The 26132-nt window shown below is 40.0% G+C and overlaps 1 protein-coding gene and 1 long non-coding RNA gene across 4 annotated transcripts in view; one reads left to right on the top strand and one right to left on the bottom strand.

Moving 5' to 3' along the window:
- HPSE2 (heparanase 2 (inactive)) overlaps positions 1-19906 on the bottom strand; it is a 614901-nt gene extending 594995 nt beyond the window's left edge. For 2 of the 3 annotated variants that reach the window (XM_059899970.1, XM_059899972.1), the window contains exons 1-2: positions 19508-19906; positions 16448-16605 (exon numbers count right to left, since the gene is read on the bottom strand). In XM_059899970.1, coding sequence (XP_059755953.1) covers positions 16448-16605; positions 19508-19797 — 448 coding nt within the window. In that variant the 5' untranslated portion in view covers positions 19798-19906. Of the gene's footprint in view, positions 1-16447; positions 16606-17778; positions 18821-19507 lie in introns of those variants that run through there. The other variant, XM_059899971.1, reaches the window with a different exon arrangement.
- Positions 19117-23130, top strand: LOC132350641 (uncharacterized). Its single transcript, XR_009497970.1, has 3 exons — positions 19117-19269; positions 19956-20085; positions 20364-23130. It is a non-coding gene; the product is annotated as an uncharacterized LOC132350641 (long non-coding RNA).
- Positions 23131-26132: the final 3002 nt, after the last annotated feature.

Genomic DNA, 26132 nt, shown 5'->3' with positions numbered 1-26132 from the left:
GATTCTCTGTTATCTAAAGGATAAAACCCAAACTCCTTGACTTAACTCTCAAGTTAACTCTCAGATTGTCTTTGACGATCGAATCCCAAATCCCAGTCCAATTTCGTCTCTCAAGGAATGCCTTTTACAACTGGTTCCCAAATGGCCTTGGTATACTGGAAATGGTATTGGCCCAATGGCACATAATCATTACTTTTAGTTCATCAATTCCCAAGTATTAAGCAGTTACAAACAAACAAACAAAAGATAAAAGAATAGCATTCCTTCATCTCCAAATACTCCTGACCATGACTAAAAACCCCAGAAAAGGGATCAACAGTTAATATTCATAAAACAAAAACCCACCCTATATTCCTTCATTCTCAAGAAAATTTCACTTTTCAAACTATGCTCACAGGTATTTCCAGAGCCCTTCCAACTTCCAAAAAACCAAGACTGCCAAAGGATGAGCATGACACTGGTCTCTATGGTGGTAACTCATCAGCCTACCAATGTCATCAAGGTTTCACAATGCTCACTCCATGCCCCCACCACAGCCCTCTCCTATACTAGTAAAGCAAATGAGACTACTGGGGGAGTAAGCCAGGGGCTGGGAGCAGCCAAGTAAATCAGCTGCCAGGCTGGGAACAGAATCCAGGATATGATCCCATTACTAAGAGTTGTCCATTTAGCTTTTGTCTGTTTTAGTTTCTCCCTGTATTTTTTTTTTCCTTCTGAGTAAACAAGCTTGCTCTAAGACAGCAAGACTCTCAAGATGTGAGGGCTCCTTCTTCACATGCAAGCTGTAACTCCTCAAGATCTCTATTTTCTGCATGTGAATATTTTATTACATTAGATTCATAGATTCTCTGTAGTCTCTGGGGTGATTGCAAACACAGATCCAGAAACAACCACTGGAAGGACAACTACCCTCAAGGTATGTGATTTAAAGACCTTCGTTTTCAATTTTGATGGATTCAAGACCATTACAACCTAACTCATTCATTATTCTTTCAACAAATATTTATCGAGCACCTACTATGTGCCAGGCCTGTGCTCGGCACAGGGTATATAGTGATTTTAAAAAACACCACCACACACTGAAGGGCAGAGATACCAGGGACAGAGGTCTACTCTAAGATGAAGTGTGGAGTGAGTCCTTAGGCATCATTATTTTATAGTAAGAGGATCATTAGTCCTTCTCTGGCTTTTAAATGCTGTAAGGATGTGTTAAAACAGGAATTCAATACAAGTAAGCAAGCATTTTTGACCACCCACTATGTACGCATCACTGAACTAGATATGATAAAATTCTAAAATGTACTGGAAGCAACCATGTATTGTTGAAAAAACATAGATTTTAGAATCATAAACTCTGACTCTGTCAAGTCCTAGTTGTAAAGCTGGGACAAGTTACTTAACCTCCCTGAACTTCAGCTTCCTCAACTTGAAGTGATGAGAAAACCTGCCTGGTAAGGATTAAATGAGATATAATATAAAGTGCCTTGCAGAGGGTAGGTGCTCAAGAACTGTTTATTGTCTTTCTTTCAAAGAAATTAGGGCCACTGACACCAATTAAGAGATTGCCAATGGGAGGGAAGTCCAAAAGGGAGGGGATATCTGTATGTGTATGGCTGATTCATTTTGTTGTGCAGTGGAGGCTAACACAACATTGTAAAGCAACCATACTCCAGTAAAATTTAATAATAAAAAAAAAGAGATTGCCATTTTAGTAGATGGTCTAGACTAGGACAGCAACAATAAGACCAAAGGAAAAGTAAGAAATACCAAAGGCAGTCAAACAGGCAGGAAGGACATTTAGCATTGCATCAAAAAGGTTTCATTTTTGGATTGGGTTGTTTGTTTTTTTGTTATTGAGCTGCATGAGCTGCTTGTAAATTTTGGAGATTAATCCTTTGTCAGTTGCTTCATTTGCAAATATTAAAGTTTAGGCTTTACTTCAGTAGAGTTGCTATACCTGGTCTCTAGATTCAGACTGTCTAGACTTGAACTCCACAACAAACGCGCTGAAGTACCTTAGGCAAATCACTTCACCCAGAGGTTCTTAACATGGTGTACACTTTAGACCATCTGGGGAGATTTTTAAAAATCACAATGCCTTGGCTCCACCAGAGATTGATTTAATTAGCCTAGGACCCAACATTTTTTTAAAGCTCCCCTAGCTAGGGGAATGCAGCCAGAATCACTAACTTCTCTAAGCTTCTATCAAATGGGACAGTTTATACCTGCTTCAAGGGGTTGTGAGGAAAAAATCTGATCACCTTTGAAGAGCTTTTGGCCCAGTACTTGGGATGTATAAGTGCTCGATAATTGGTAGTTATTATTATCAGACCTGGAAAACTGGAAATGAATTGTCCTATAGCAGGGATAAAAAAGAACAGACTCAAAATACTAGTCTGGCCCCATCCTACAGGTAGGTACCTGCCAAACTCATGAGGTACAAAAGAAAGGACACAACCAAAGAACTCATTATCCCCAGGATGAGCTCTCTTAGCAACCAACTGTTGATTGAAGCTTCAAGGAAACTACAGTGTGTCAGGTAAGGGGCACCATCTCTGCAAGGTGTCAGAAAAGGCCAGCACCTTAATTTGGAATGTATTGATGGAGGGTGGGGGAGCACTATTTCAGCAGTTCTGTAACACAGGAAATCCCCCTTACCACACCTTCCTGATTTACACTGATTCTTGATACACACCACATGTGTCCTCAAACCTCTTTTCCCCTCCCCCCAAATTTTCAATTGTTCTGTTCCACATTTAGGTGATGAAAACTTAAAACCTGTGGTTATAACTTCTATGAGAAATTTCATTTTGAAAGCTTTCTAAATTTCAACTTTATTGCCATGAGGGAAACAGAAGAAACAGAAGACCTCAGTCATCCACTAACACAAAAACCCCTAGTGAAGACATTTAATAAGTGTAAGTTTTCTGCTGCAAGCTGTTGAAAATCCTGACCTTTGGACTGGGGTATCATTCATTTGCTTCTACAATTGTTCTATGAAACAACAGCATTTATTTTTCTAATGGTTTCAAGTTATGTTTAGTTTCACCTATGGGTTTTAACTTGGCTAAGCCTGGACTACAGTTTCTTTTGAATCTACAGCTCAGTGAATTTAACTTGAGTCTACTCCTCCAAGAGGATTCATAATGGCCAGGGAAATAAGTCCACAGTCTGGTTTTTTTTTTTTCAACAATTGCAAAGAAATAAACATCCAGATGAAAAGAGTGTACCTATTAGGGCACTGAGAGATACACAAAGATTCACCTCAATGGTGATTACAAACATTTTTTAAAGTGTGCATGGTTTAGTGACTATCACCAAAAGCTCATGTTCTATTTCCAGCTCCTCTGCTTAACTCAGTACGGGCCTCCTCTGTGGTAAATGAAACCCTCTCACTGGATGCACCGTGATAGCTAATGAATGTCTGAACTTAAAAGGCTTTTAAATTCTTTGTTGGAAGTCTCCTCAGTGATACTGGCATCCACAGAGTACTCTCAAAAGTCCCCTCTGTGCCATTCTCTGGACTAGTTCTAACCTGACGCTGGGTTTGGATTCCAGTCTCAAAGGAGTCTGAGTTTCAGGTGTCAAATCTACAAAAATGGCATCCTGCAGCCTGTCCAGAAGTTTGTCAATAAAGAACAGTTCAAAAAGAATCTGGGACTAAACTAGAGCCTAGCACACCTACAAGCAAACACAGCCTCTCACAGAGAAACAACAGGCCCATTCTAGCCTTCCTATTTCAGATTGGCCCAAACACTGCAGAACACAAGTACCCACCTGGTTCACTGAAGTAGAGTGGAGGGATTATCATTAGCTGTGTATACCTCATTTAAGAGTATCAGGCTTGAAGACAGAGGTACTAAGTTCTAATCCCAGTTCTGCCACTTAAAAGCTGTATTACTCTGAGCAACTTCCTTGAGTCTGTTTTCTCATTTATAATATAGAAATGCCAAAATTTAAAATAAACTTACTATACACAGCTCCTGTGAGGATCAGAGGAGTTTTTATAATTCTATAGTTCTATTATTCTTTAGTTCTATAGTTCTATAGTTCTTTAAATTTTAAAGAACATTACAAATGTAAAGTGTGATTATTTTTCTCCTGCAAACTGATTAGGGAGCTATTCAAAAATGGCTACTTCTGCCTTCTTTAGTCTGTTTCTCACAAAACATTATGTGAGGTCTTTATAAATGTCTCTTCTTTGGCTGAGTAGTATTCAAATTCACAGAGTAGCTTTAACAAGATGAGTGACAGCTAGGATTTCTTTCAAATCACACAGTGATATACTATTTGAACAAAAAAGTCAAAATATTTTTAGTGTCACTTTCTATCTGTATCCAAAACTTTTAAAATCACTTGTTTTACAAAAGAAAACTGTACTTTGATGCACAGGGTTAGTTTTGCTGTGACTGTTTCCTTGACATTTGCTCAAAGAATGCATTATAGCTAAAAGGATTAAAATGGATAAGGGTGGTTAAAAAGACATTGGGGAAAATAAATAATTTAGATCAAGTTCCAATACAAAAAAGATATGATTCTACAGCATTGCTTTGTTAGAAACTACAGACAAATAGCAAACAGAGAAGTTCTTGCAAAAAAGTACCAATGAATTAGAAAGAATGGTTAAATTACAACTCATCCACATATGGATTATTCTTTAGCCACTGAAAAACAGCCCATAATTTCTGACTAAAAGGTTATCTAGATAAGCAAGTTGTACAAAAATACAATTCCACTTACACATTTAAATTTTTATATACATATGTATGCACAGAAAAAGGTCTAAAAAGGTACATGCCAGACTGTTAAAAGTGGTTCTATCTATGATATATGTATTATTAAATTTATATTAATGAGCATGCATTTCATTGGTATTAATAAAATAAATAAAAAGTCTAAAACTTTAAAAGTAAAAATATGAATAAGGAAGTTAAGCATTAACCAGAAATAGACTATGAATTTTTTAAAAAGCAGAAACAATGAATGGAAGAGCTATTATTCTTTTTAGTGTATTAAGCTACCCAATAAATGGTAAATAATCAGTCAACAAGTATACACTGAAGAACTACTAGGCAAAAGACAGCTACTAGATGTTGTAGCAACAACAAAAATGATAAAATCACTGCTGTCACAGTGACGTATAATCTAGGGGTTGAGCCAAGTTTACATGAACATACACAAAAAGACACCTGAGAACATTGAGGCAGAATATGAAAATAGCCAAAAGAGTGATTTTTATACAACAAATACCTTGGAAATTCAGGCTCAATAAACACTTCATGAATGAATAAATGAGATCGTGAAGAATTCATAGAGAAGGAGGACAAATTTGAGCAGGGTTCTGAAAGGCAGGAAGAATTTAGAAGTGGGTAAAAAGTGGGCAGACAGATGATGGAGTGAGAAATCCAGAGGGTTAGAAATTAAGAGAATGGCAGAGTGAGTAGGAGCTCTGTGACAGGAAGTTACACCATCTGCTTGTGAATAAACTCAGGTTCCTGTGGGGAAGAGGAGAGAAGAAGCTGGCCAAGGAAGGTGGGCTGACTCTAGAGGGCCTTGGAAAACTGGAGGAGAATGAGGAGGATTTAAGTTAGACAAGGGATAACCCTGAAGGTTTCTAGCTAGGCAGTGACAGGAGAACATGGAGCTTCAGAAAGATTAATGAGGCAGGAGGATGAAGAGAGGCTGGAGAAAGGGAACCCATTTTCCTTAGAGAGAGATGACAGAATAGATGGGAGACGAAGACTGCCCAAACCAGATGGAAAGAGCCATGAGGTAAACAATCATAATTTTCATTTAGCCCCATTCTCAAACTTTCAAATCAGACTCAAGTTAATATAAACCCCTAGAGGAAAGGCCTTTGAAGCTGTCTTGGTAGAAGAATGAGGAATATTGTGCTGTTATGCTATAATGGGGGTGGTGAAAATCACCAGCTTCAGAGTGAGACTGTCCTGGATCCAGCCACAGCTCTGCCACTTACCAGCACAGTTACTTACTTTGTGTAGAATATATAACCTCTTTGCTGCATAGTTTCTTCATTTTAAATGGCTATAAAAGTGATCTCTACTTGAGTTTAACAAACTCTCACTTCAAAGAGAAAGATAAGGAAGAGAGGTATGAAGGAAGGGTTTTCTTGAAACTTCACCCTTATCAGTCCCCTTTATCCTTCACAGGGTTTCTCCGGCCTCAGAACTTGAAAGAAGAAAAATGCAGAGTATGGTTCTAGTATATAAATAAAAACAAAGTAATTCTAAAATTGCCCAATAATTTAATGGTAACTTTCCAACAACTTTTTCAAATATTCTTATTTTTCTGCTTTTTTTCCTGCCATTTCCCTTACATCAATGACACTGTTGATCCATTTCTAGTATTCTTTTCAATTCATCTGCTTCCAAAATAGTTCTATCCCATTGGATAGAACTAATAAGTTCTATTCCATTGGATCAGTTTCTGTCCTATTCCTTCAAATGTCATAAAGTGTGACAATCATCTCTTTCAATTGTTCATGTGTCTCCCTGTGATTATTCTTTTGCTGTTTTTCCTAACAACTATTTTGTGTCCTAACCCACTAGACCTTTGAGGGAGGGTCTATGGCACACATTTTTTTTACTGCTCCATGATACTTAGTATAGGGCTTTTGAGTGCCTGATAGATGAATAGATGAATAAATGAAATAGTGAATGAACCAAAGACTGGATCCCTCTTATCTAAGCACAGTGAAGAGAGAATAGGACTGGGTTCTAATCCTGGTTGTACTAACTACTGATCTTATGACCTTAAGCAAGTCACATGTCTCTTCTGAGTCCCTATTTCTTCATATACACACACATACACACGTGCATGCTCACACGTTTGTCAACAGATTGATTTAAGAATTAAATGAGATACCATATGTAAACACAGTAAGAACTCAACAAACAGTAGCTGTTATTAGCATTATTATTATTTACCCTTAAGGCCAGGTCAAGCTCCCTCCTCCTAGGCACCTGTCCTGACTACTCCAGCTCTCACTTAATCTCCTTCTCTGAACTTCTATAACCCTTACAGCTTGTTCTACATCCTTTAACGTTTGAATATATCCTATCTTGTTCCCATTGCTATTATTTCCTACATGCCTTGTATGTCTGAGATCTTTGACTCACAGAATCTCAGAATTAGATGCTACAAACAGACAATGTGGTCCATTTTCTTCATTTTGTGGATAAGGAAGGCTTCAGGAAGGTTAACAACTTGCACAATGACACATTTAGTTAGTAGAAAAACAAGTTCATTAACACAGGCTCCGCTTAAGCCTTCAGGTTTAATGGGTGATGTCATTGAGTCCCTGCTCCCCAACTCTTTACCTAGGTGGCCTTGGGCAAGTTATTTAACCACTCTGTGCCTCAGTTTCCCCATCTGTCAAATGGGAAAATATTACTTTCCTCATAGGGTTGATAAGAGGATTAAATGTTAATCTATGTAAATTCCTTAAAATAGTACTTGACACATAAGAAGCACCCAACAATGTTAGGTAATATTATTATACTATTACTATTATTAAGCTGCAGGGGGAACATCCATTCTTCCATAGTATTTCAAAGATAATGACCCAAATCTGAGCAATTTAACTTTTGCATTCTCATCTTCCATCTTTCAAGGTGTTTTTGCCTTTCCAGAGCATGTAAAAAATAAGGTACTGGTTTAATCCCCACCTCCCTCAATACAAACATGTAGATACAGATATGTACCCCATCTTTTCTAAATATGCAGCTTATATTTTTCACTCTTCATTCTTCACCACACAAAAAGCAAAACACATGCATTAAGGTTTGTAAATAACATAAATTTTTGTTTGACTTAATGTGTCTGTTCCATGCAATGTGATGATGGTTATCTATATGGATTTTTATGTGTATGTCAATCCCAGTGTGTTTTGATTGTAAATTCCTAGAGACAAAAATGATGTCTGCTTAAGTCAATCAAACATAAATTCTGGGGCACTTGGACTAAATTAGATCAAGTATTCAGAGCAGAATTTCAGAAAAATTTAGAGAATGAGAGAGGATTAATGAGGATTGGCTCAGCAGAAGGCTTAATGAAACAGGGGACTTGGGCAGAGCTTTGAAGGACAAGTAAAAATTTTAATTCAAGACAGAAAATGAGTGTTCAAGGGTATAGGCTCATAGAGGGTATACTATGAGCAAAGTGGAAAGACTTAGCAAAGATTAGTCTGACTAAAGTAGAGTGATGATACTCAAGACCACTGAGAAATTCTATTGAATATGTAAGACCAGAGCACTTTGAGAGTACAGTTCATGTTCTATTCCTCTTGGGTAGCCCCAGTATCTAGACTAAACTTGGCATTTGGTTTATAATTTAAAAAACATGTATTGAATTAATCAAAATTACACTGCTTTTCACTGTACTAAAGTGAAGAAAACTGATCATGAAACCAAAAGACAAAGGAGTTCAACAAGGTATCTATATGTTCTATAGTATTAGCCACTAGTCTACAAATTGTATTTACCTTGCCTACATCACCCACCATGGACAAGTGTGAAAAATAAAACACACCAAATTCTTTCATACTCATATATTCATATGCTCTATCTCTGTCTCTGTCTCTCTCTCTCTGTCTCATACACACACACACTGTTCAGAGTTCCAATCCATTGCCTCATAGACCTAGACAGCTGAAAACTTGATTAAGGTACTAAGAAGCACAGAAGTTAAGAGTCTTAACATTTAATCCATTTTGATGAAGGATTCTCAGAAGAGGCTCCTGACTACGAGCCCAGACCATGTGACTGGCAGGCTAAACAGGCCCAGGGAATTTTGAAAGAAACTTCTTTTCTTCCATGACGTACCCATCCCACCAGGAGGCCTTGGGAGAACAGGAGAGAGAATATAAATAAATATGGCAAGATAAACAGTGATATTTGGTATTGGCAACAGTAGCACAATTTGTGTTGTACAGGAACACATAACTGTTTGTGGATTACCTTTAGCCCCAATGATCAGGTGATAAATTATACAAATGTGGTTGTGATTGAAAGGCCTATTTACTAGACTTTCTGATTCACTGAAATTAATTAAGCCACCTCTACAAGCAGTAGACCAGAGTTTCCAGATCTCCTCTCTACCACTTCCAGCACTATATAGATCCACAATGACTAAACTGTGACTAAATGGCATGATAACTATATCTTTAGATACCACATTCAAATTCACAGGGGTACAGGGAGCCGCAACTAGCACTCAGGAACTGGTACCAAATTTCAAACATTACAGAAAATGCACCCACTTTGTTTCCAAAAGGCAGAATAAAACATATATAAAACTTCAGGTGATTTCTGACACCCTTTAATACTATATTAAATTATGTCAAATCCTTCTAAAGTTGCTGGCAGACAAATCATGAAATGCCAAATAGTGGCCTTGGAATGGAGGCTTTTCTTGGCCTAAAAATCTCTAGAAACTGCTTTTGACTGATGCTGCTGAAGTGATAAGAGGTCAGGAGTATGTAATTTGACAACCATAGCTGGGCCTCCCAGCCTCAGCATCAAACGGGCCTGGAGCTAGCTGCCTGCTCAATGAGTAAACTCATGAATGAATAAATATTACAAAGTAGTAGCCTGTTTTTACTCTGTAAAAGAAGGAAAAAAAAAAAAGAAGGAAGGGTAACAAAAATTATCAAGCAAATTCTAAAACCTTTATTTTATATACCCTATAAGAAACAAATTAATAATTTAGTTTTAAATTCTCTGTCCTTCAAACATGCTTCATAACTCAAACCTCATCAAGTTCAGTTATAAGACACTTTAGCTAGAGTATATGAATGTGTGCAATGATTTGGAAAAGAAGAATGGGAGAGGGTAAGGTCATTATCCATGTTGAAAACATGTCCTTCCCCTCTCCAATGGAGTAAAAGAACTTAGCCTCTATTTTCCTATAGGGCCAATTCCATTTTACTATGCTTAAAATTCAACATTCTCATCATCTGATCTGGATTTACCCAACCAACATTTACTCTCACACATGTACTTTCTTCTTTTTTAATTACATATTTTGGAGCTAACAAAAATACATTAGCACTTCTTAAAATTCAAATTAGACATAATTCTAGAAATATGAGCTTTTCTTAGAATAATTTCTAATATGTGCTTTTCATAATTTTAAAATTATAAACATTACTGAATTAACAAAAAATATGCAAATAGGCTTCTATAAAAAAGAATCTGTTATGCTTCTAGCAACATGAACTAATATAATTTCTAACATGTACCTTCTATTTAGGCAGGTGGTCTCCTTATTGCCCAAACACATATTTAGGCTTTGCCTCATGCTCTTTCCCTTGAATGAAATGTCCTCTCTCATCTCTACTTCTCCAAAGTCTAGGTATCTTTCACAAGGCCCAACCTAACTCCCACCTAAGTCTGGCCAGTATTCATCTCTACTTTTCCTGTCACATCCTGGCAAACTATTTTGTTCCACTCAGCACTTCATTCTATATTGTCTTTGTGTTACTCTTCAGTTTTATCATTATAAATGTTATCTCACTAACAAGCTATTAGATCATTGATAGCAGAGACAGTGTCTTTTGAAGGGGAAAAGTCAAGTATTTTGTAGAGTATCCTTCAATTTGACTAATGTTTTCTCATATTTACAGAGAGTTATGGATTTGGGGAAAGAATATCACAAAGGTGAAGTGCCCTTCTCATCACATGATATCAGGGAATACATGATATCAACATGACCTATCTGCTGATGTTAACCTTGATCACTTTGTTGAAATGGTATCTGACAGCTTCTCCACTGTAAAGTTACAATTTTCTGCTTTATAGACTCTCTTCTTTAGAAACAAGTTGTTAAATCCAGCCCACACTCAAGGGGAAAACAGAAGTTCCACATCCTAAAAGTATCAAAGAATTGGTGGTCATATGCTAAAACCACCACAATAATTAATTAATTAATTAACATTATGAGAGAGATGCTTTGAGGCTATGCAAATATGCTGCTTTGCCTTAAACTTCGCCTACTTATTTTAACACTGATTAGTGGATCTTGCCTACAGCAATGATTACTGTTGTGCTCTAATGTTGATATAGGACTGTATCTTTTATTTATTTGATAATCTGCATTTTGTCCAGCATGAAACTAAACACAGAGCAGGTAATCAATAAACACTTGTTAAATGTAATTGGATTTCAAGAAACATTTACGTAAAATAAAGTGAGATAATGAAAGGTGGATAAGTTCAAGGCAAATATGTATTTTGGCAGTTGTGCTGTTCTTATGTCATATGTCTTTTTTATAACTTTTTTTTTTTTTTTTTTTTTTATTTATTTATTTTTCCTGTGTTGGGTCTTCGTTTCTGTGCGAGGGCTTTCTCTAGTTGCGGCAAGTGGGGGCCACTCTTCATCGCGGTGCGCGGGCCTCTCACTATCGCGGCCTCTCCTGTTGCGGAGCACAGGCTCCAGACGCGCAGGCTCAGCAATTGTGGCCCACGGGCCCAGTTGCTCCGCGGCATGTGGGATCCTCCCAGACCGGGGCTCGAACCCGTGTCCCATGCATTGGCAGGCAGACTCCCAACCACTGCGCCACCAGGGAAGCCCATGTCATATGTCTTGATTGATGGAATGGGAATAGAAAGATAAAGAATTAACTACCTCACCTCTACTAAAACTAGGAAAACTTCCTGGAGAAAGGAAAACAATAATAATAGTTGTATAGTGCCTTAACGTTTACAAAGTGTACTCCACATTCATTATTTAGGATTTCAGAAGCTCTCAGAAGAGAAAATTTTCAGGAGATGAAGATTGAAAAAACATTTAAACTTGTGAAAAGGTACTATTAATTTGGGAACTGGAAAATTAGGTGTAGAAACTACGTAAGGCTAACCAAGAAAAGCAAAAGTAAAGGCAAAGAAGAAACAGACACAATAAAAAATAGTGTGGGTCCAGTGCAAGGCTTTAAATCAGGTGGTAAAGTTGATTTAATGCACAGTATGAAACCAAGACACTTAGACTACCAAAGATAAAGAGTACATAGTTAAAATAATGAAGTATGTCATTAAAATAAATATTAAGAATGGACTTCGTGGGAAAATGCATTGAAGGTGAAAAATGAATAGAATCTTTATGTATGTGTTTACTCATTTCTTCATTGGTAACCTCCATTTTTCCAGTGCCTTTAACAGGCTCTTAACCTAGTATGCAGCCAAAAATATTTGCGGAAGTTCTACTATGTGTCATACATAATGCTAGACATCTTAGGATATACAACAATTAGATATGGTCCCTTCCTATAAAGAATTTGCATTCTAATTGAAAAGGTAAAACAAAAATACATATATATATGTTTAACTTTTTATATATATATATATATATATATATATATATATATATATATATATATATATGTAAAGTTAAAAAGCAAAACAAGGCAGAAGGGGCCAAAAGAACAACATAATGAGAAAGAACGGCAATAGTCCAGAGAAAGAAGAGATAACTATGAAATGACCTGTTCAGGAAAGGCTTGTGAAAATAAGGAGCATTTGCAATGGGTCTTCAAGAATTGGGTGGAGTGGGTGGTGAGATTTTAACAGAGCCAAGAAAAAGGCATTTAAAGCAGAGATAGAATGGCTGAACAAAGGGGGTTGAGATAAAGGTGTTTTAAGGAAACAGTGAAAATCAAGCTGGGCTGTAATAAAAGTTATATGAAAACATAGGGTACAAAAGGTAAGCTGAGATTTAAAAAGGCTTTGAATGCCAAGGTGAGGAGTTTGAACATTTTCTGTAAGCAATCCAAAAAAGATCAAAGTTTTCCAGCAAAAAAGTGACATGATGAATACGATATTTTAGAAATATTAAGCTGGCTTTTGATGTGCATAATAAATGGTATATATCTTGATTAAAGATATGGTTATGGCAGTAAAGAGACAGGCATACAAATAAAGCACACTGAATATACAACAAAGAGAGGCAGACTGTAGCAAAATAAACTTAAGAACAAAAGATTAACCCAAGATTTCTTTGTTAGGAGCAAGAAAAGCATAACATCCCATAGAGATGCAAAGGGTAAGACTCCAAAATATGAAGAACAATCCTATTTTTTATTTCCTCCATCATCATCATGTTTATATGAAGTTCAAGTTGCCTACGCTAAGAGTGGAATAGGTAACTGTATTAAAGGACTAACTAGAGAAGTTCCCAAAGTTTATGCAAACAGTGACTTTAGAAAGAGAAAATGCAGCTGCATTAATATGCTTTAAAAGTTTTTGGAAAATATAAGCCACATGACTTGTTAATTGCCCTATTAATTCAGGGGAAAACAACAACAAAAAATCACATCGAGGTAGCAATATGAATGAATTAACCAGAAAAGTGTATGTTACCCAAGCTGGAACTATCAGTTCATTTTAATGTTAGTATATAACAAAACTAAAGATTAGTCTCGTCTTTCATTACCACACAAAAAAAATAGCCACCCTATGTTCTTCACCTCCATCCCTTAAAGACAATTCTCCCTAAAAATTCTCCCTACATTCTCTTAATCCTCTCAAACAATTCCCTAATTCTATCTCCTTTCTTCTATATAAACTTTGGTCTACCGCATCTTATTCACTCCTTAAACCCACTTTAAAATATTAAACATATATGTTATAAATTTCCTGAAGTTGCCTTTAATAAAAGTAGGAATACTTAGCCTTCATAGTGCTTTGCGGTTGACAAAATATTTTATACAGATACCTCTCAGAACCCTCCAGAAGCAATGCAGAGCAGGTATTATCACATCCATATATTACAGAGAAGCAGCAAGCCCAGGGCCACATATTCATAAGTGATAGAGCCAGGCCTGAAATACAGGCTTTCTGAGTCCAAATTCCACATTCTATTCCCTATGTCACTCAATTTCATAATGTGCCAGTAGCTGTATCTAATTATTCAAAATGTATGTTATTATTCTATATTATGTTTAAGCCAATACATCCCTTTTTTAAAAAATAAGGTACTTATGCCAAAATGCCTATTACAGGGCTGTCTACTGAGAAGACCTAATTATTTTAAGAGGCTCATTATATGATGACAGTTATCACTGGATTAAAAGTGACAACTGAAGTATAACATTTGCAAAATTGCTGAGGCTATACAAAAACCATTTTTGCCTTTAATTCTGCAATGCAACATGCAACAACAAAGACACTATGGGTGATTTAAGGATATGTGAGCATCAAAGGGCAGAAACAGGGCATTCTTACTCTCTTTAACTGTGCTAAGGCCTCAAATACTGATATAGTTCAGAGCATCTTATTACCAAGGAGACATAAATCAAAAGGAGTTCAGCTAGGAGCAATAAAACAGATTAGTGTCTGGAAGGACTGACTTTAAAGAAAGTTTTAAAAGAATTAAATCCAGGTAGTCTAGATAAAGAACAGCTATGAGGAAACCTTTTTTTGAAGCTGACACAACAAAGAAATTATTTTGAAGGTAAATGTCTAAAAAAATGCAAAGAGGAGTAATCAAATATTTAGAGAATATAAAGGGAAAATTCAGGAAAAATTTACCGGTGAAAACCTATGGGACAAAAAAACTCTCTCCCACAGGACTGGTGAAAACTACACTCCTAGAGATATTTAATACCATGTTGGACAAAACAAGAAAAGGATTCCATATGGAATGATCCTGTACTGAACCCTGAAGTGGTGGGAGGACTGAAGATGACCTCTTAGATCTTTTCCATTTCTGGTTTTTTCCTAATTCTATGAAGTTTTATGGGGCACGGCCTTCTGCCAATATCCTTTCTCCCCATGATGCCCACTTTCTCCTTGTACAAAGGGAAACAAATTGTATCCTTCATTTTAAGCATATCTCCCACTCTCAATGAATAGGTAATACAATCCTAGGTACAAGTTTGGGAGAAAAAGGCTAATTTCTAAACTTATAATAGTCTTTTTTTTTCCCACAGTGGTCCCTGGGGCTCTTACAAGTTTTTTCACAAACTAAAGAGGAAGTAGTTCAAATGGACTCAAAGAAGAGCTGTTTCATCAGGAAAACCATTAATATTCTCCCTTCTTGTATCCGAACACAGAGCTGACAGTGACCCTGGGAGCTATAAAGCCCCAGGTCAAATTACCATCAGAGCTGCTGTTCAGGATTATCTTTTACCTTTCAGCATTTTATGATGAGTGACAGCAAAATCTACTGGCAACCCACATTTTTATAGCAATGATATTTACCTTTGAAAAGATGTAGCCTTAAACACCTACACTCTTAGCCAATGTTGTAAAAGAGTAAGTCTAATTCAGGATTCAAACTCAAGAAGCCTCAGCCTTGCCCTCTTTCTCCAGTCTGGCACTTTAAAAAAAAGGTTTCTCAGCCAACCTTGAAATAGATCCAAACTCTCCAGAATTCCCGTTCATTGAAAGCCCCAGAAAATACAAGGACTTTTCCTCGTTTTGCTGATTTATAAGGACAAGATGTAACAAAATCCAGGAAGCTCTGAGAACATGTCCCTGAGCACTTTAAAAATAAAACTGTAGCTCATTTATGAGAAGGGACAACAGGGCAGAGATAGCTCTCCAGGAATGGACACTAATGCCTCTTCTACCCAATCTAAACAACCTCAGTGGGTGAAGACCCATCAATTGCCATCTTGCCCATTTGAAAGAAACTCTGTTCCTCTACCCACACAGAAAGTGCATAGTTATTAACACCAAACCCTCTAAACAATTTTCTTAAATACCACTTTCATTTTTCCCTAGTAAAAATGAGACTGTTCAAATGTAAAAAGATTGGCCTCTCACACTGGAATAGGATCTGGCATTTTCAAAAGCCCTTCCAACACTTAACTCATCTGATCCTGGCAGGAAAGGCTGGCATTTATAATCCCATTTTGAAACTGAGAAAAAAAAAAGTGCGACTATGAGATTAGGCAGTCTAAAGAAGAACCCACTGTGAAAAGTTTCAAACCTTCCCAACAATGGACCAATCTAAAAAGGATTATTCCAGAAAACTTTAGAGTGGGATTCAAAAAAGGCTGAAGCCCTCCGTAGCCTCATCTCAGGAAAGCAAAGAATAAGAAAAACAAAAAGGCACTTCCTTTAATTTTAGAAAGGAAACGTGACCCTGCCCCTTTATGAGCCTGACTGGATTTTCTCAAGAAACCCACTGCACCTTCTCCCTATAGGACTAGCCAGTCATAAGTTTTGGCTACTAGTTCTTGGCCTCTGAGACCCAGCCGCCCAAGAAAGGCCGGCAGCCTGGACAAGGACAACCTGATGAGCCCCCTCCGTGTAATCACGTCAGGAATCCCGCACTCCAGTTTCCCCTCGCCTACAGCTACCAGTTTTTCAGGTGAGCTTCAACCTGGCGCTCCGCCAAATCTGCACCCCACACGCACACATATCGATTGCTCGCTCCCACTCCCCAAACTTCCCCCACCCCACAAGAGTGGGGAGCTAGTTTCTCACCATCCTCATAGTTTTTGAGATAGTAATCCGGGCCGGGACCCCCACGGCTTTTTGCCGGGTTCCTCAGATTCTGGAACTGCAGGAAGTCGGTCCTTTTGCCCCCGAAGCGCAGAAAGGCGGGCGAAAGTCCCCGGGCCAGGGTCACCAGACGCTTGGAGCTGCAGGGATAGAGAAGAAGAATGGAAAGGATCCGGGGGACAAGCGAGAGGGCGCGGGGCACCAGCAAGGCCCTCTTCCCACTCTCTGTGGAGTTGTGCCTGGCGCCCCAGCCCGCCCAGTCTTGGGCCGTGGGGCTCCGGGAGCTACGCCTCCGGCGCCCAACTGGTCGTGGCCCCCTCCCTCAGGCACCCCGACGATGCTCACTCACCAAAGGTAGTATTTACAAAGACTTAGATTGTGTTTGTTAACAGTGTGTGCATAAGGTGGGGGGTACCCTTCTGCTGAGAACACGGGACTAAGGCGCAGTTGCGAGGCTTCTGCCCCTGCCCGAAAAGCTCTCCTGGAGGAGACGCGCAGCGCACGGACCCCGGGCTCCGATTTTTGCCAAACTTCTGGGCTGAAAGACGGGATATGCCTCCTCTGCCCCAGGGGCATCGCAACCTCCATGGAGAAGGTGAAACCCGCCTTCTTTCTCTCAGAGCAGGCACCTGAGGTCAAGTTGATTTTTTTTAATGCCAAAGCTGATTTTCCTTTTCCACTACCTTATAACAACTGTATGCATCTCCCAAATCCCTGAGCAAGAGAAATGCCCGGGGTAAATCCTTGCCTTTCTGAGAACGCTCCCCAGCCCCGCCTTGCACAGTAAAAGCAATGCCTCTTTGGCCCCTGAAATAATTCAGCCCGATCTCAGGAAAGGTAACGTTCTCCTCTCCACCCCCCGGGTTGGGCTCCATCTTTTCTCCTTCCCACTTGGGGCCATTTAGAAGCTCTGAGGAAAATGAAGTTTGCCGAAATGTGGAACCTGCGCGTAGTAGGAGACTCGAGGGGCATCAGAATACCATTTACACCTATTTAGGTTCAGGATTTCCATAAATAGGTTTTTCAAAAGCCAACCTCTGCTAATTCGGGAAGGGGTAGAGAAGGAGCAATCAGATGCTAAGGGCATCAGCTATTAAGTTCCGGGTCTCTACGTTATTTTTAACGCTTTGCTGCTTCAGGTTCTGAATATCCAATCCAAATGGTACTAAAGAGTATCTTAAAGGCGGTGGATAGGAGAAAACAAAGAAAAAAAAAAGACTCCAATTTTAGAGTTTCTAACAAAAGTCGTGGCCGCCCGGAGAAGTCCAGTAGCCGGAAGGATCGCTTGGCCGAGGACTCCGGCACTGCGTTACCCGGCAGGCGCAATCGGGCGTCGTGTGGGCCCACAGCGGGCGAGGAGACATCCGCGCGAGTCCGGCCCCGCAGAAACGGCGTTTCCAACAACCTTCCAGGCGGAAGCCTGCACAGCCAATGCAAATGCGCCCCGCCAAGGCTTCTTCCCCGAAAAGCCGCCTTCCACAATCTTTTCTGCGACAAGCATTCAGCGAGAACATGAAAGTTTGTTGTTGTTCTTTTTAAGGTGAGAAGCAGAAGAACCCCGAAGGAGTCCGCGTAGCTAGAGAAGCGCGATGCAAGTGGGGCGTGTAGTCGCCCCCCACCTCCCGGACGAGCTCACAGACGCGCGCTGCTGCACGGAAGAGCTTCCGAGGAGGAATCCGGCCGCGCAGAGCTGTTCCCGCCCTCCCAGCGGAGTCGCGGGCAGGAACCGAAACGGCCTCGGCGGCGGCCACAGCAACCACTCAGTCCTCCCGCAACGCTCGCTCCACGTGGAAGAAGCGCCCCACACAGCGCCTCCCGCTACCTGCCGCGTCCGCTGACCTGGCCGAGGCCAGGGGAGACCTGGAGAGCTGAGGGGCGGGCGCACGCGAGAAGCAAACTCGAATTTCGCAGAGTGAAAGATATTCAGGAAAGGCGCCGCGGACGCGGCCTCAGGACAGAAAAGTGAGACTGAGAGCGCTCGGAGCTCTTCGAGGGAGCCCACAGCTGAGGCTCTAATTTGGAGGGAATTTTTTAAAACTCAACACTTGGATTCGACATTGTAGACTTTTTTTTTTTTTTTTTTTTTTTTTTTTTTTACACTGCAACTCTGTCCCTGTTGGGAAGGGATCGTGGTTGCCTTACTGCTGAACAGTAACAACTGGGGAGAGAGTGAGCCCAATTAGAGTCCAAGCCCTAGAGTAATGCAGGGTCCATGATCACAAAACTCCCGGCTTCCTAATCCACCAGTGCTGGATTCAGATCTCCGAAACATCCCAGGAGTATTTCTAGGACACTTTCCGCTCTTCTTATATACGCTATGACCGGAGCGAGGACTTTTTTTCTTTTTTCTTTAAAGAAAAACTAAACTATGCAGTTATCGCAGGAGATTTAAGGAGAAGGGACTGGGGGGACCATTCGGTCTATAAAAAGTATCTTAAAAAGTCCTGAAGTCTGGAAAGGACAGAGGAGGATATAAAATTAAAAATCCGAACCAACTTGCTCACCACTCAAGCCTCTGCTTAGATTCATTTTCTGTCTGGGAGTGGGAGAGAACTGACGAAACGATCTTTCGTGGAAAATTCCACTTTCGTGCGATCCCCGCTTAAACACTCACAGACACACGCAGACAGGCACTCTCTCTCACACACACACACACACACACACCCATCCCTCTCGGGTCTTTGTTGTTCGAGATCTTTTTCTTCGCTTTTGTAACTGCCCTGAACCTCTTGTTTCTTTTCGGAAGTAGACGGGGAGGCTAATTGTGGATATATGTAAGCACAACATTTTTTCAGTCATAACTGGTAAGTTTCTGAAATGCCTTCTGCATTGCAAACATGTGCATCTTAATAGAAAACACTGCTTTTCTCAATCACCAGTTACAGCCTCACAGCAAATATTCCAGGAGGAGGAAAACCTTTCTTCTCTTTGAGAGATCCGCTTGGCTTATTTTCTTCTTCTTCCCCCTTTGGAATGGGGGGATAGGAAGGGGTGGGGGTTGCTACTTTTTTAAAAAATGATCCATTGAAGCCCCTGCCTTACCTTAAGAAATCGAGCCAGCCATCATGAATGATGGACGGATCCAGCTGCAGAGAGAGGAAGTTCTCATTGACTGTCCTGACTGGGTTCTTGGTGCTCACATCAAGTAGAATCAGGGTCTTTTCCTTCAAACCTGGAGCTCTGTCTACAGGCAAGGGTCTCCTGTCTCCAGCTTGGGAGGAAAGGGAGAGATGGAGCAACAGAGCCAAGAAGAGAGCCACCGGGGCTAGGCACGCAGGGGGGCGGGAGTTGCTGGAGGGCATGGCTTCAGGAAAGGCACCGAGCACCCTCATTAAATCCCTCTGATTTAAACCTCTCTTCCTACAGGGTCTCACTGGTGACTAATTGTCCTTATCTAAAGTGTATGTCTGTCTGCCTTTTTCCCCCCTTTTTTTCCCTTCCTTTTTCCCCCCTCTCTCTCGCTCTTTTTTTTTTTTTTTTTTTTCTTCAGTGTTTTGGTGCTGGTGGAGCGAACTCACGCCCCTAGCCAGCCTTCTCAGAGACTCGTGCCAAGAGTACTCGTTCACCAGCACCGCCCCTTTAAGAGATTTCAACTGCAGACATTTTTTAACTTTTTAAAGGTAAGGTGAGGCGGGGCGGGGGAAGGGGGAGTAGGAGGAAGGGGTGGCGTTGTACCCTCCTGATTTAACCCTCTAGGGTCGGGAAGCGGAGGGAGGGATCGAAACTGTACAGTTGTAACATATGGGGTACCGGGCGGGACGTCTTGTTTTTACTTCCCTCCCGGCAAGGCTCTGGGGAGAGCAGTTCTAGCTGCGACCCCGACGCGAAAGCCTCTGCGCCAGTCCTGGGCGTGCTGGAGTAGGGTCTGCACCAGTCGCGCGCCTGTTTGTCCTGACAGCGGTCAAGGAATGTCGTCCGCTCCAGGCCCTTCCCTTTGGGTTGAAGCAGCGAGAGCAAGGCTGGTTAAGTTGCAGAGGGGTCCTGCGGTGGCGACTGTGATTCCTGCCAAAGCACCGAGGGCAGACGGAGACTCCATGGACGCAAGTATGGACATCTGCGACACGCTGGGCAGCAACACAGAAGCCGCCTCTGACCTGATAGGTCCCAGAAGGAATACACAGAGTGACCAGGTCAAAGGGTTTATCCGCCCGTAGGGGCAAAGGGCCCAGGCTGCGCGTGGCTCCGTTCTGCCTGCAGCTGAGGCGAAAGTGTCTTGGGGGTTCTATACATGCTGACTTAGGCCAAGTCAAAGCAACCCTGTCTGTGCTTGGCTAGTCTGGGCGGCGCTGCGCCCATCTGAGCCACTGCTTGCCCACTCTACTCCACTGCAACAGCAGAGCTACCCCTCCAGACCCTCCTCTAGGTCACCCTGGGCATAATTATCCCTCCCGAGGGGAATTGCGCCTTTCTGGTGCTGGAGAAGAACAGAGTGACCAGGTTTTCAAACTCGGCCCGGAGCCGAAGCCAGAATCTGCCCCGCACGTAGCTCCTGGATGCTGGAGAACAGCCAGGAGCCGCGCGATGTACCACCCGCCCTAGCTCATGGATCCCCGACCCACAGCACCTCTCAGATGGAGCCCTGGGTCCCCAATTAAAGCGTGGGAAAGAGGCCAGGCCTGGTTTGCTGCAGTCACACCGTCGGGCTCCACTTTCAGCTTATTTCTGGAACAAAATGGGGCTTCTACTTGGCAGATGAAGAGAACTACTTTACGCAGTGTGGGTACGCAGGAGCCTCCCAGGGCCTCCTGATATCAAACAGGCAAAACTCTTAAAATGCGGAGCCAAGGTTTCCCCCAAGGGTTCGTGAGCCAAGGGCAGTATCACAGCCACAGAAAAACACTGAAATGGCAACCTGCCTCTCCTTCCCTCCTCTCAGATAGGATTAAGGAATCTGAAAAGGACTGGAGTAGATGACTTTCAACTGAAGTTCCTGGAGGAGCTTCTACCAAACTAAGCAACCAGGAAATACAGAGCTTAGGTTGGGTTAGACTGGGAAGCGCCATGAAGACCTTCTAGAAGGTCTCCATAAAATGAGGCCAAAGGAGAAAGAAAACCCAAAGCATATTATTTAATGATTTTTAAAACCAAGATGTTAATATACTGAAGAATTAGATGTGGGCTCTGGCCCTAAGGCCTGCTTCCTTCAATTTCTGAAAATTTCTAACATACCTAGATCCTCTAAAATAGTGTGCGTTTCTGTGTAGGGGTGTGTGGTATGGTGTGAGTTTCAATAGAAATTATTGTATTTTTTAAATGTGCACTGAGCACCGCCTAGAGATGGTGACAGCCTGGTGAACAAAGGTTTTTATTTATCTTTGTATCGCCAGAACCAGGCACTTAGTAGGCATTCAATAAATGCCAGTGAGCTAAATTAATGGTAAATCAAATCATGCTCAACACACTAAAATCATATACTGCTCTCAAGAAGAATGTGACAATAAATACATACTTTTATTTGTCACAGTAAACTGTTAGGTTTCTGTTCAGTAAGTTGTTTTCCCAGTTATTAGCATTTTCCTGGTTATCTCCTTTAGGAAATACTTATCTTGCAAATTCAGAAGCCATTAATTCATTGCTTATATTCAAAATTAAAACTAATTACATATTTTTAACAAGGAGCCAGATTTTCCAAGGGCCTAAACACCCTCTGGATTACAACTGAATGTATTTTTAGAAGCCACATTAATTGCGACCAGAGGAAGACCACCTGAATGAAATAAAGACATCACTCACCCACTAGATGTCTATAATTAATGTGCCTTTCAAAAATACCTACTCTTGTGACTAAGAATGAACTTGGGTATAATGAGAATCTGCTTAATTATGAATTTTATCCACAGTTTTTGCTACTAACTTAACCATTCAGTAATTTTTTGGTGGCCTAGTTAAGTTACTTTAACCAGTATTTAACGTCTTCACCAGAACCTGTATGTAGTATAAAAATCAAACCCAATAAAACAGTGCTTTTTTCCTAATTCCTGATGAAAACCATCTCTCTAGTCTGGCCACTGAAATTCTATAGGCATGTCCAGCCTCGGGACATTGAGGCAAATAGAGTGATTCAGTAACATTTAAGGAGTTCCAGATAGCCCTGGTTGACTCTGAGATGACCTGATTGTTTTGTCCTTTAGTCTGGTTTGGGTATAGTTCTCCACTGGGCTACTCTTTACAAATAGGACCTCCCTCTCCATATCATGATTTTTGTCTTCCTCTCATCTAACCCTAAATTATATTCTGTTAGTAGCTTATTATTGTGTATATTAGATTGATGTTTCTATCCTATCTTCTGTGTGCCAGGTGACAACAATCTGTACCTCTGTTCTGCCTTAGATTGTAATTTCCTAGGGGACAAGAATCAGGCCTCTGTATAAAATGTGAATTATTTGGAACTAGATGCACTGAAGTCTCCTTGGAAATGTTCTGCCTGGTGTTACTGAATGGTCCTTATAGATAAATTCTTTTAATATCTAGGAGTCTAAGTTCCCAGATTTGTAAGAAATCTTGAAGATTAACTGGTCCAGTGATTTCTAGACAATAGGATTTCAAAATAAGTATCAGTGTGGAAGAACTGACAAATATTTGCCAAATTTTTATTTTGTCTAGTAAGGACCTTAAATCTGTCAACTACTTATTACTATTTTTTCCCAAAAGAAAAGAACGTTTTAACATCCAAAAAAAAAAAAAAAGCTGAAATATGTCAAAATAAAGAGCAAGTGTGTAAACTGAATAAATTTAGCTTCATGATAAATCGCTATAATGTTTTATCATTTCATCTCAGAGCAGTGGAAATATGCCAGTGACCAACATGGGTACTAGGACTGGTGGCTGGGACTAATGATATATCCTGTTTTTATGGCCAAATTCTACTTTGTAGCATACAGTGTACATACTTTTTAATGATGGTCCTCTTGACTACAATAATTTCTTTCCACTCTCCTATGCTTTTTTCTCATTTTTAGCTTGTCACAAACTCATTGACTCCCTTTCCTTCTATTAAACATTCAAAGCCATGGTTATATCTATGCCCGCTTTCCCCTTCTGAGAGAACTATACCTAAATGTCTAATAGCTAGAAAAAAATTCCTTCCACCATAACTGGGACTGGGAAGCATGAAGCTATAGCAGCCAGTCCACTGTGTCACTGCTGCCTGTGTATTTGTCCATGATGACAACTATTTATTGAGATCTTATGGTCCAGGCATGGTGCTCAGGACCATTATCTTACTGATCTTCTTGAATAACTCTGAGAGGTAGATATAATTCATTATTACCATCTAGTTTACATATAAGAAAATGGAGACTCAAACTTGTTAAGCAACTTTCTCATGGTACACAGCTAATAAGTGGCAGCAAGGATTGAAACCCAGGGCTGTCTGACTCCAAAGATTATGTCTGTCTTAACCACCACACTCTACTGTTAGGCTAAAATACTGCATTCCCTCTAACAACTTGTCAACTTGTTCCAACTTTTCATGGGAAAACCTTGGAATAGGAGTTGGAAGACCTGAGTTTAAGTCCTATCTTTGCAGATTCTAGCTTTGTTACCTTAGGTAATTTTTTTTAACTGTTCTAAGTCATAGCTGCCTACCCTGTAAAATTAATATCGTAGAGTAAGAATCAAATACAGTTATGCATAGAGAAAGTGCTTTATAAATCCTAAAATATTATACAGTTGTGCTATTTGTTTCTTGTTATTTCTTATTCCTTCTCCCACACTTGCCACAGATATATTCCCTTAATTGACAACTGGAGCAAGAATTAAGCTATATATAAATAACTTAGTGATAAACTTGAAACAAAAGGTCAACTCTACCTAATATGTCAATAAATGCAGTAATAAAATGAGTATGTACCACATATTTTAACCCTGCAGGCTCTTTTGCCTGTGTTTAGCATATGACAAAGGAAGAAAAGTTAAGTAGGTTTTGTGTGCCTCCTTCAATTTTCCACTGGGAGAGGGGAGACAGGAGTGGAAAAAGGACAGTACTAGGAAATGAGAAAGACTGTGTTCTCTGTCCTGCTTAGAGGAACAAGGGATAGCAACACTTTCTCCATATGGAAAGTTGAAGGGGAAGAGGATTTATAACTCTATGATTGTTCTACCTTATTATATAAGAAACTCGAGCTGGATGATTTTTGTTCCCACTGTTACCATCAAGCAGTAAACTTATGTGGGGAAGATCATAACCATAATAGATGTAGTTGACTCATTAATGAGTTCAGTTTGAAATCCCTTAACATTTTTGGAGGTAGGGATGACAGATATTTGAGAAACTGCTATAGGTAAAAAACTAAGTAACAGAAAAATACATTAAAATTATTCATGTCCTTAGTCACACTCATTGAAGAGATGTCCTGTCTGCCTTTTGTACATTCAGCTAAGTCCTGAAAAGCATCATGTGATACTGGAAATTGTACCAGCTCTGGAGTTCAAACAACTTTGATTAAAACCCAGTTCACAACTTACTGTCTGCTCATGTGAACCTTTGGTGAATAAGTCATTTATTCTTGCTGAGCCCCAATTTCCCCATCTATAAAATATGCATAAATACACTTCCCTCCATGTGTGCTGTGAGAATTAAATGAGGTATTAGTTCCTGACACACAGTTACTACTCAACTATCAATGTCACTAATTGGGTTTCACCGTGGAAATAAATATAATTTTCATGGATAAGGTAGGAAGAAATTTATACACCTACACCTGAAATCTAAGGTTTCAAAATAGTATAATAACTTATTTATATACTATCCCATTTTATGCTCATAGCATAGAAGGACAAGCTGTATCCTCATAATTCAGGTAAGGAAACTGAGAGTCAAAAAACTCAAAATGCCATTTCTTGAAGAACCTGAGACTAAGCCAGCTCTACTGACTGAAAACTACACTTTTGGTACGTCTGTTATTGAAAATACCTGAGAACTTTCACAGATAATGTCCCAGGACAAAAATTCAAATTGCCTTTCAAATGTTTTATAGCTTCATTAATTATAAGTTGTTTATACATACTTAAAATAACTATAAGGTTTTTTTAAACATCTTTATTGGAGTATAATTGCTTTACAATGGTGTGTTAGTTTCTGCTGTATAACAAAGTGAATCAGCTATACATATACATATAACCCCATATCTCCTGCCACTTGCTTCTCCCTCCCACCCTCCCTATCCTACCCCTCTAGGTGGACACAACGCACCAAGCTGATCTCCCTGTGCTATGTGGCTGCTTCCCACTAGCTATCTATTTTACATTTGGTAGTGTATATATGTCCATGCCACTCTCTCACTTTGTCCCAGCTTACCCTTGCCCCTCCCCGTGTCCTCAAGTCCATTCTCTACATCTGCATCTTTATTCCTGTCCTGCCCCTAGGTTCTTCAGAACCTTTTTCCTTTTTTTTTTAGATTCCATATATATGTGTTAGCATACTGTATTTGTTTTTCTCTTTCTGACTTACTTCACTCTGTATGACAGTCTCTAGGTCCATCCACCTCACTACAAGTAACTCAATTTTGTTTCTTTTTATGGCTGAGTAATATAGTTTCCACTATACCACTTTCTTAGTGAGACAGTCCTAAGAATTAATGCTAAAGATAATTTCTAAGGAAGTGAAATACATAAATCATATATATTTATCTCAATATACCTCCTATTTTAGTCTGAACATTGAGAA

This window comes from Balaenoptera ricei, chromosome 16 (assembly GCF_028023285.1).
Source record: "Balaenoptera ricei isolate mBalRic1 chromosome 16, mBalRic1.hap2, whole genome shotgun sequence".
Classification (NCBI taxonomy): Eukaryota; Metazoa; Chordata; class Mammalia; order Artiodactyla; family Balaenopteridae; genus Balaenoptera; species Balaenoptera ricei.
This window is presented reverse-complemented; position numbering and strand designations above follow the sequence as displayed.